Source organism: Urocitellus parryii, chromosome 8 (genome assembly GCF_045843805.1).
Source record: "Urocitellus parryii isolate mUroPar1 chromosome 8, mUroPar1.hap1, whole genome shotgun sequence".
Lineage (NCBI taxonomy): Eukaryota > Metazoa > Chordata > Mammalia > Rodentia > Sciuridae > Urocitellus > Urocitellus parryii.
Window position 1 is genome coordinate 35564916 of NC_135538.1, and position 12106 is coordinate 35577021.

A 12106-nucleotide genomic window follows, 5' to 3' on the forward strand; every position below is an offset into this window, starting at 1 on the left:
ATGTGTTTAAGGTGGAGAGCAGGCAATATGGTGGTAACCAGGCATCCCTGGTTAATCTTTAACTTTAAATTAAACTTCCACTCTCCTGATCAACTGAATGTGGACAGTAAGGAAATGATAATCCAATTTTGTATTCTGTGGGATCTTGGAAAGTCTGTTTACAAGAGGAAGAGTAAAACATTGAAGCTAGGGAACTTCCCTTAAAGCTTTAAGGGAGAATTTTGGTAGATATGAGAAAATTTATGTACCATTGTATAATTTATTGTTTTGCTATCACCAAACTGTAAACATTTTCAAAGAGAATTTATTTAGTAATGTGTTTTAAAAATCCATGACAAGGCTGGAATTGTGGCTCAGTGGTAGAGTGATTGCCTGGCATATGTGAGGTACTGTATTCAATCCTTAGCACCACATGAAAGAAAGAAAGAAAGAAAGAAAGAAAGAAAGAAAGAAAGAAAGAAAGAAAGAAAGAAAGAAAGAAAGAAAGAAAGAAAGAAAGAAAGAAAGAAAGAAAGAAAGAAAGAAAGAAAGAAAGAAAGAAAGAAAGAAAGAAAGAAAGAGGGAGGGAGGGAGGGAGGGAGGGAGGGAGGGAGGGAGGGAAAAGAAAGAGAAAAGAAAGAGAAAAGAAAAAGAAAGAAAAAAATATCATGTCCATCTACAACTAAAAAAAAAAAAAATTAAATCCATGACAGTATATTACAGGTAATATGGGGGTTAGCTTGACATTTTTAATCATTAAATCAGGGAAAGACAGTGTTTTTTACATAATCTCTTTTTAAGCTAATAGCAAAATCCCTTCATCTTTTCTTATACTTTTGAAACTGAGGGGAAATTGTATAATGAGAAATCATTATTTGGTGTTCCCCAAAACTAAATATTACTATAACCAAACAAATTTGAATATAGTAGTTACTGTCATTTTTAGTTTTTAAATATAAAGCAATCACAATTTCAGTATTGAATAATGCTTCATACTGCAGTATATTAATTTTAACTTAATTGTAATAATATTTTAAAAATTCACTTAAAAGGAACGAGGAATATATAAAGTAAGGGTGGAATGAATAAACATATTAAGGTGGCCTTGAAATATGTTTAATTGCTAGAATACTGAGTAATACTATTTAGCTCTAGCTAAAGTTAAGTACCATTAAATAATTACACAACCGTAACAATGAAAAAGCACAGGCCCATTTCATGTCATCAGTCAAATCACTTTTAATTTGATTTCTCATTATTCTCTATCCTTTAATCAATTTGTATTGATAAATTAGAAGGTAACAAGGATAAAAGCAGACTTTCAAAAGTGGAAATATGTTTTTGGAGCACACTCTCTGAAACTGAATGATGAAGAAAAGACAGTTTCTTTTAAGCATGAACTTTGTAATTCTGTTTGCAGTTTCGTCTCAAGTTGAATGAGATGTCTCCCGATAGTGACTTTTGATTATTTTTATTGCTACTTTTTGCTTCAAGTAAGCATTTTTTTTAAGAAGTTGCCATAATTACAGTCCATCTCTCTGCAGATCATACACAGGCCTTCTCAATGTGCATGAAGAATGATAGAAATAGGTTTGTACAAAGTGATAGGGCTCAAAGGAGCTGATTGAAGGCTGAGCCCAACTGATGACAGTAAAATGCCACTAGAAAATTTTCAGCAGTATCATTACATGGAAAGATGGTTTTTATTTTTTTCTGTATTTTTATCAGGTATCCTGCTGAGAAGGTTTGTAAAGGAGAGAGCAGTACAACACACAGATGTGAGCCTCAGTTTTTAAACTGGAAATGGGTATTTCTGGATTAAATTATAGAAGATAAAGTGAAATCAATTTCAGCTTGTTTAGGTATAAGAGATGAAGGAAATATGGAAGACAATTTAAGATGACTCCAAAAATCTGCTTCTGAGTGGCTTTCTCAAGTCACTTTAAATGTTTGCCAGGACAATTACAGGTTTGTAAGTAGAGATGGTTTTAAAGAAAGTAGATATTTTTGTTTTTGTTTTTATTGTAAATTGCATCGAACTTAAGAGGGTTAGAAAGCATTCTAAAAATAGTACTCTAAGAATTTCAAAAAAGAAAAGCAAATATAATGTCCAAGACAGCTGGGACTTTGGTTCATGGCTCTATCTTAAGTGCCTATGTGGAACTAATATAATTATTGAGTGAATGAATGAAGGAGTGGATGTAAAGTCACCGGAAGAAAGCTAATTGAGGAAATCCATTATTCAAATAGTGTTCAGGCTTTTTGAAGCAAAAAAAGCACTTTCATGCAGAAAGAAAAAGAGTGATTTGGATATGTCCTAAGTAAGCAAAAACATCAACACAAAAAGCAAAAGCAATTTATTCATTCTACAAATTCTTATTTAAATGCCCATTATCCTATATGAAACCACACTTGAATATAAAATGTGATGGCTATTGTATCAGTTTGTGGAGTTAAGTATAGTCAAGGTTGAAAAATACCCAGAAACTGAGCTGAGTATGATAACATGAAGACATTTGTCCTGGTAGGAGGATGTGGTACAGTGGGAGGGAATGAGATAAAAAGATCTAGCTGTCTCCATGTAGCTTTCTGTCTGATGTCAATCACTGCAAAAAGAATATTTTAGAAAATATGCTTGGAAGCCAGTTTTCTTAAGTCTTTTTATATGTATATTAGTTCTTACAGTTCTAAAGACTGGAAAGTCTATGATCAGATACTGGAAGATTTGGTTCTTGATGAGGGCCTCTCATTTTAACCAAATTACTTTCCACAGACCCCGTCTCCAAATATCATCACACTGGGAAGTTAGGGTTTTAAATATAACTTTTGGGAGGACACAAAATTCAGTTCATAACTGTATAGTATAAAACAATAAAGAATGTAAGACTCATAGCATAAGTTTTAATGGGAGCTGAATTTCTCTTTGTCTTAGTTTCCCCATTGTAACAAAAAAAAATGTAACACTTCATTTCTTCCATGGCCATTCAAAGAAAAAATGAATAAATTTGTAAATAAAATATGCATTGCAGGATTAAAATCCAGGTTCATTGAGTGTATTTATGTTTAAAATAGTTTTCTTAATCTTATATAAAGTGGAAGTAATTTCTCTTTCGTTTAATTGGAAATTGTACCAAATCTGAAAGTTCAAGGTGCTGATTTTTATCTTCTATGGAATCATATACAAGCTTCTTTCCCAAAGAGCAGATCCTTTTTGATCCTTCCCTCATCTCCAGCACTGGCATTTTGCTTTGCTCCTAATAAATCTGAAGCTCTCTGGCACAAAGTATCCTGGTTTGAAATGTGGAATCTATGTCAATTTAATAGAATTAGATGAGATTGAATATTAAGGAGATTTTTTTGGTTTCTCTGGATGTATGGGATAATTCAAGAGAAATGTATTTTTGAGGAGGAGGTTGAATTATGAGCATGGATAGGTAATTGTCATTATTGTTCTTTAGGACAAGAATATAAGGTTAGAGTTGCCTAGGGAGTATGCATGTGTGAGTTTATAAGTATATGTAGATGTACCTACAGGATCTACGAAGATATAACACATAAATATGAATTATAAGTTAAAATAAACAAGAAAAGGGCTAGATTGCTTAGCATAGCATATGTTGACTGTGATTATTCCTTTTTTCATTCTCTGGGGCTATGCTTACATGTTTCCTGTATTTTAAAACTGACAAGTGCCTGCTCCATGGACGCCTCAGAGAGCATGCATCTTGTCAATAGCATTCCTACAAGCTTAGTGACCCAACTTGGCAGAGGTACAGAGAGTGATGCAGTATGTGTAATTTGAAATAGCATACACTTCTGCCTCAGTCACTTGCTCAAACCACAATTTCTGGCACTAATACAATTTCTGTCATCTAAGGAGATAGATCCCAGCCTTCCACTATCTTGCAACATTTTTATGAAAACTTGGAAATTTAATAATTAGGGAGAAAAAATGTGTATAAATTACAATTTAATCCTTACTTTTAATCTATGAAGGCCTTTTGGTTATAGGCATAGCAGAGTTCATATTTATATTTATGTAAATACTAAGTGTATATATATATATATATATATATATGTGTGTGTGTGTGTGTATATATATATATATATATATATATATATATATATATATATAAAATCTATAATTTCATACCAGATTCTAAAATGTTTTAATTTTTTGACTTATAAATTCAGTGTGTGCATGCTCTCTCTCTCTTTTTCCCTCTCTACCCCCAATCTCTTCCTTTCTTTCTTTTTATGGAAGTCTGTTAAAGAAAATATTCCTGCTGAAGATCCATAGAACAGTGACTGTTTTCCCTACAGAAGGAATAAAAGGAATAATTGCCTAATCTCTTATGATTCAACATGCAACCCTACACACGTTATTTATACTGAATGTACACAAACTACTGCAATGCATTTTCTTAGAATTTTCAGTAATTTTTATATATATTCTTTCAAACATTAATAATACATTAGATATTTTAATAATGTCAAATTTCCTAAATATCTTTTATATAAACATTTTCCCCCTAAGGAATTTTCTACAAAGGAAGAATTGTATTAGTAAACTAGTTTCATAAACTCACCCCCCCCAAAAAAAAAAATCATTAGGGATCAGGGAGATCTTAATTTAAAGTTGCATTATTTTTCTTTTCTTTCCTGTGTGAAATAACAGCTAATGTAGAAAAGTTTCAAGACGTTCAAGAAAGGTATTAGAAGGTTCAGGTTAGCGCTTTAATAGGCCAAATGCCATCTGTTTCTGCAATTTGTAACGTTTTATTATTAACAACTCCAGAAGAGGGAGGCGGTTTATTTCAGTGGTGAGGACAGATTTCTGTCCATCTGTGCTGGTATTGCCGCATGTCACTTGTACTTTAGATCTGAGTAGCTCTGAGCCAATGTAGATGCCGTGGCAAGGTCAAGAGGTGGGGAAGCCTGTCAGCACATTCTGTCTCCAAGGCTGTGACAACTGCAACACGGGTGCTTCCAGTTCCACCCTGAGGCTGTCATTCTGTTGGGCCTTGGAGCTGGGCCTTCTGTAGTTTCATTTCAAGAGAAAATGTTAACTTTAAACATTTAAAAATATCAGACAAAGAATTCAATCTTTGACGTGACTCTGGTTAATGTCAGTTTCCTTATTAAAGTATCTTGTCTCTCAGAATTCAAGAATGTGAAGAGTTCTATAGTGATGATGGTTCTTACTTATTTTTCAGTTCCTGATAAACTCTGCTGCTAAGGGGAGCAGAATGCACGAGAAATACTGTTTTATTGCAAAATAGATGATACCAAGAATGCAATGGGTTAAAGCAGAGTTTACACACTTTCAGATGTGGCATGTTCACATTCATACCCCTTGTTCTTTAAAAAACAAAACACCAACTTAATATCTCAAATTTATAAGTGTGTACTGTTTCTCTTTTCCCAAAAGTGCTTACCAAATTGTTGTGGAAGAACTGCACCCACATCGAACGAAAAGAGAAGCCGGGGCCATGGAGTGCTACCAGGTTCCTGTCACCTACCAAAATGCCATGAGTGGGGGAGCACCCTATTACTTTGCTGCAGAATTACCCCCTGGGAATCTACCTGAACCTGCTCCATTCACCGTGGGTGACAATCGGACCTATCAAGGCTTCTGGAACCCTCCCTTGGCTCCACGCAAAGGATACAACATCTATTTCCAGGCAATGAGCAGTGTGGAGAAGGTGAGCTTCCTCTGAGGTTTGATTTTTCATTGCTCAAAGGGTTAGGGTTAGAAAATCTAGAGCCACATTTTATAAATACTCAGTAGCGTTTGTCAAGAAAAGCATAAAAATAAAAGAAAGCAAGAAGAGAGAATCGATGTGTAGGGGTGTAGTTTCTGTTGCCAACAGTATGCAGTTTGGGGCTGACTGAAGAGGGCTGAGGCTGCATGCCAGTTACATTTCACAGGATTCCTGTTTCCTAGTAACTACTTCTGCTTGGGCCTTCTTCAGGAAAGCCCACAATGGCAATTGTGAGTAAAATGATTTGAAAAGGTGGATGTGCTGCTGCCGGGACTCCACCCCTAGTAAATTTCAGGCATTGTTCTGCCTTCCTTGCTCAGTAGTGGCACACTTCAAAAGATTAAATTTACCGCAGGATAAACAGAATGCACGTTCCACAGCAGGCTAATAGACCCTTATAAACTTTTCAGGGGGTACAAGCCAAATAGTAAATAACAAGTAACAATCCTCTGATTACAAAGTAATAGGACGCCTGTGGTATAGCTGACAGAACTTAACAGAAGGCTGCCTGGCAATGGCTGGATGCTGTGCCATTACAGAAGTCTGCTCTCTGTTTCCCTGACGGCCCCTCCTTTTTCCATTTTGGACACAGTTGTTTTTGAACACTGCTGCTGATCCCAAATGAATATTGAAGAGGAAAACACAACAGGACATTAGAAACTGCCTGTGGTTCCATATGTGGAGAAACAACCTGGCCTTTTGTGCCCCTTGCTGTTGTTCTCTTAGAAAAAATTTTCTTTCCTAAAACTTATTTTATTTTTACTTGTTTATATTTTGGCAGAGAGGGATAGAAAAAAAATCATCAAGAATAGAAACTTCCATAATTTAAAGTACATTTGAATAATGACATTCTGATACACTTGTAGCTCTCTAAGAAATTGCCAGTTTTGTATAATTGAGTCCCCAATGTGGGCACCTGGGACATGATGTGAAATATATGATATCTAATTAAATCCGTCATATTATGTCTTGGAATAGTTTAATTGGAAGAATTTTCCCATTTGCATTTCCGCAGGGACCATGAAAACTTGGGTATTGATTAGCTGCTTTTGAATGAAAGTGTTATCTTTCTTCTTACAAATATGGTTGGTATATAGTTTATGGCAAAGTAAAATACCACAGCCTTTTCTGAAATGTTCTCCAAAGACAGAGGATATTCATGGTAGAAGATATTGTCTTCTTCTGGTTTGCTTCTACATAGATGGGAGACTTCAGAAGCTAGTCTAATGCCCGCTTCCTGTATACACATTGCTCCTATGCACTGGTGTAACCAGGATGCTCCAAAAAGAACAGTATGAGAGTTGTCAATACATTTTGTGTATTAAGTAGCACAAAGAGAGCAAACCTAGTTCTTTGTTTGGATTTTCTTTAAAGAGGTGAGAATTTCCAAATTAACTTTTGTTACTTGATGTGTTGCATGAGAAGAGTGTTAATGAGTGTTTGTTACTTATAAAAAATTTTCTTTGGCACAGTTGAAAGGCTTAGATATGAATTTTCTCTTCTGATATATCTACTACACTATGGTTAAATCAAAGTTCAGACTAGCCAGAGTATACTTCACAATCTTTTTTGGCAATGAATTTTAAAATGGATGTGACTCCTACCAGCAGAGGCTGGTAATGCCTAAGGAGAGTCAACGGAGTTTGCTTTTAGGAAATAAGAATCCCCTTGGGCTTTATAGGAATATGAAAAATTCTCTTACAGTTTACTATGAAGGTCAAGGGTCAAAATTAAGTAATAAAAGTATAAATTTCTTTTTTGTTGATTCCTAATTATCTCATCAGTGTTCTATTTTAATTTCCAAGTAAACACTTATGATGAAATGATAAATTGCCTCATCAACATGTGGAACTTCTCAAGATGATGTTGCAAATGCATCTTAAAAAAGAAATAGCCTGTTTAAGAAAAAATCCACTTCTCATGTGGGAGAACCTGCGACTAGGGAGATGAGACTAAGAGACTGAAGAAAGAGAAGAGACACAGCATTGCACAGAATGCAATTTATTAGGAACTTAGAAGGGTGTCTTGAGCAGGAGCAAGATGGGAAGATAACACACCCCAAGGAAGGAGGATGGTGCTTATATGCTATGCTAGAAAAAAAATGAACAATGGCCAACTGGAATATTTGAAAAAGCCAACCTGGGCTTCTTCAAATACTACTAATATGTCCAACATTGCTAAACAGTCTAGGCGTCAGTGGATGGCACAATATACTCAGCCATCTTAATGACCTTATCCTACTATAGGGTTTGTGATGTATACTAGGATATCTGATGGGGAATATATGACAATGATGGCCAAGACAGTTGTAGTCAGATCATGTTGCATTGAGATAGCCTTCTGATCCCTAGCTTTGACACATTTTCATATCTGACATGCATTCAAAGGTAGACACCAACTGAACTAAGTTTTGGGGAGGTGAGGCATGAACCCTGAACTAGCTTATGGGGACATGCATCTCCTATTACCACCCCCACAGTGTTAAAAATATAGTAATCACTCTGTAACTTCATTTTTTGCTTCTGCTTTCTCTACCCTATTGTGTGGCAAGAGGTAGAAAATAATCTATATTGAAAAAAAAACAACATTTAACTCCTAACAGCTACATTAAAAGAAAGAACAGATAAATGATACTGCAACTGTGATGCAATGTTTTGATTTCCTTCCTAACTACTATCTCTTAGCTCTTTAGTCATGCTATGATCCAAACAAGAGTATGTAACATTTAATTTTTATCTGAGTCTACCACCATCATGTAGAAATTAAATTTATATTTTGTTCTGAAATACATTAGTTATGCAATATTTATATTTGCCTTTATGATGGCTTTAGAATCAACAATAAATGCAAATAGAATTCTATCCTCCTTGTCCTGAACAAGCTAGCCTGCTTTGTTAGAAGGTGAAAATAGTTACTGACATCTTTAGAAAATATTGGATATTTTCTTAAAGCTTGTATATTACATTTTGAACAATTCTCTCTGAAAATATATCAAGAAACAAGAAATGTATTAATCTTGTAATTCTCCAACAAAAAAAAAAATCTTAAAATTCGATGTAACCACCATTTTGCCTACCAGGTACCTCTGGCACACATCCTAAACCCTAAAGGATAAACAAGATCATTAAGAAAGTCACTGAGTAGATCCGAGAGTATCAATAATGCATTTCTTTATAATCCTATTTTATGACCATGCATTGATCTTGGGATTAGTTATAGTTTATGAAACAGGCATCATTACCTATACATTGATTTTTTTTAAATTTTTACTCCACTAGGAAACTAAAACCCAGTGTGTACGAATTGCTACAAAAGGTAAGAGGTTTGCTTTTTCTTCTTCTTTTCTTAAAATCTGTTCACCACCTTTCTAAAGAAAAACAGCTTTGTTCCCTGCTTCAGGCTAATTAAATGTGGCATTTCTATTACTGAGTATTTGTAGTAGGACCCAGTTAAATCTCCAGCCAAGTTCTCTGACTCACTTGGGTGTCTTTAACACATAATGGTGTGCTACATCCCATCCTCTAATACTTGACTAAAGGAATCTTTTTATGAGAATAGAAAGGATTTACAAAACCTCACAAGGACTTATTTCTACCATTTAGTACCTGAAAGATCTTGTGTGGCTGATCAAGCAATGCATTAGAAAAAAAACTAAGTAATAGTTGAAAATAGCAAGTCACTTGTTTAAAAGCCACTGTAACTTTCTGTGATCAAGGATCACACAGAAAAAGAACAAAGCTAATTAATTCATACATATATAAAAGTTTAAATGTGGAAATTGCTCCATATTTTCATCAGTAGTACATTTGGATTAAAGATTAATTTCCTTTTTTTTAATTCCACTAATATTCAGAGATTGTGTACATGATAGGTAATCACCAACACAGTTCCTGCTGACCCAACCTATTATGACTCAGTTGCCTGCTTTCTTTGTGAGGAAAAAATACTGTCATCCTTGAATGAGTGTTTAGAGTTCAACGTGGGGAGGGGGCATCTCCTCATCTCCGTTTATAGTCCTTCATTTAAGAGTTATTTGATTGTGCCCACAAGGGAGAGATAGCTACTTCTTCATGTGTTCTAGCAAGAGAAATAATAAAAAGCTGTCTGCCTGCAGCCAGAGGCTCCTCAGAGGGTTGTCCTCTGGGTAGAACGTTGCTAGAATTAGTATTAGACCCACATTCATAAGCAGCAGTAGATTCTTTGGGGGCTAAAATGAATAGCCATATTCTGTGTGTACTGGCATCTTTCCTTTTTATCATTTTTCTCCATCTAATCATCAATCTTCTCAATTAGCATTTGTGTTTTACTCTTGATTTGTAAAGGCAATATAGATTTTTTCCCTTGACTCATGAGAATAAAGAAGCTTCACAGAAGAAAAAATAAACATACTTGTTCAATTCAAACACTGATTCCTCATGACAGTTTAAAAAAAAATAAGCAAGCTTTATTAAAAAGTGAAGAGAAGAATATATTGAGGGGAATGCAGTACATAAGAATTATGTTTTATTTTTTAAAATGTAGCTTATAGATCAGGAGTTAGAGCAGAAATGTTTACAGGTTAATGGTGGAAGACATTAAGTATGTATCACCTGTGCTCTCCAGATTTAAAGTAGAGCTAGTGATGTAAAGAGGTCTCGCATCAGCCTCTAAAAAACTTCTTTAAATAGGGTAATGCTGCATTTCTAAACTCAGAAAAGAAAGTTATAAGTGCTTGTAGCATTTCAATTTTCTTACTCAGTTTGCTTTCGAATGACCTGGTTAACTATCGTTTTGTCCCTCTCTGAATACAAATAAAAGCATGCTGACAAATACTATATGGTATTTAGATTGCAACTTGAAATCATGGAAATTAATCTTACTACATGGCATAGAATATTTGCCAGAAACTTAGTAAGAAAGAAAGTTTTTTTGTGGTAGTTATTTCAGTTGACAGGATGGTACAGTGAGCAGAGAAAGGACACTAGACTATCTGGGTTTATACCTTGATTTGTCCCTTCATAATTCTTTAGCACTGGCCAAAGTGTATAAGGTCTTATTCACAAAATAAGAGTACTTACCCCTTATTTTTATTGAGGTTTAAAATAACTTATTCAGCAGTCTCTTCTTACCTGAGATTTTGCTTCTACTTCTTAAGTTACTGACAGTCAACCACACCCTCAAACATTAAATGAAAAATTTCAGAAGTAACATTACTTAAGTTTTAAATTGTGTGCCATTCTGAGCAGCATGATAAAATCTCACACTGTCCTGTTCTATCCTGCCCAGGACTTTATCATCTCTTTGTCCAGTGTACCACATAGAATTTACTACCCAACCATTAGTCATTTAGTAGATCTTGATGTTATTGGATCAATTTTTAACTAATTTTTTATTTGTTTTAATGAGTTACACATGACAGTACAATGATCTTGACATATCATACATTTGAATCCAGATGGGATATAATTCTCATTTTTCTGAATGTACAGTTTGCAGAATCACATTAGTCATACAGTCACATATACACACACAGCAATAATAATGTCTATTTTATTTTGCTGTCCTTCCTTTCCCCCCTTCCTCTCCCCTCCCCTCCCATCACTTCTTTTTACCTAATCTAATGTGACACACTTTTTTTTTTCCTCACATGGTCATACATGTATTCTGTATAACGATGAGGGTCTCCTTCCATCTTCCATGCAATTGCGCGGAAGTTTGATCAATTTTTATGGTATTGCAGTGCCTTGTGTTCAGGTAAACCTGATTTTATTTAATAGGGACCCAAACTACAAGAATAGTGAAGCTTCCAATTATTGTATTTTATTATAATTATTGTTAATTTCTTACTGTACCCAGTTTATAAATTAAACATTATTAGAGGTATATAGGCAGAGTTTAAAAAAAATAACAGTAAAGAGAGAGTTTAGAACTGCCTTTAGGCAACTATTGGAGGTCTTGGAACATGTTCTTCACAACAACAGAGAGGAAGGCTGCTGTACTGTGAAGTTTTGTAAATATTACACATGTGTTAACTGTTTATCATCATCACAATTGACTTTTTACCTTACTTCAGAAAGACATAATTTATGTTATTCCATTATAAAAGAAATTTGTACGAATGCTAAACTTGCTAAACTTTCGTGATAGAAATTGCTTAGGGAAAAACTAAGATGATTTTTTAATACCTTTATTTTTATTTATTTATTTATTTTTATGTAGTGCTGAGGATCAAACCCAGGGCCTCGCACACGCTAGGTGAGCACTCTACTGCTGAGCCAAAACCCCAACCCCTAAACTAAGATGCTTTTATTCATTCTTTCAATGTTTCTGCCTATATCTAATGTATTTTCTGCTCTAAATATTCAACTTTGTTTTATTTACTT

General features: G+C 34.5%; 1 protein-coding gene across 8 annotated transcripts in view; it reads left to right on the plus strand.

The window, feature by feature from the left end:
* Ptprk (protein tyrosine phosphatase receptor type K) overlaps positions 1-12106 on the plus strand; it is a 527087-nt gene that overhangs the window by 418803 nt on the left and 96178 nt on the right. For all 8 annotated transcript variants that reach the window (XM_026380467.2, XM_026380483.2, XM_026380491.2 and 5 more), the window contains exons 12-13: positions 5411-5684; positions 9023-9059. In XM_026380467.2, coding sequence (XP_026236252.2) covers positions 5411-5684; positions 9023-9059 — 311 coding nt within the window. The remainder of the gene's footprint in view (positions 1-5410; positions 5685-9022; positions 9060-12106) is intronic.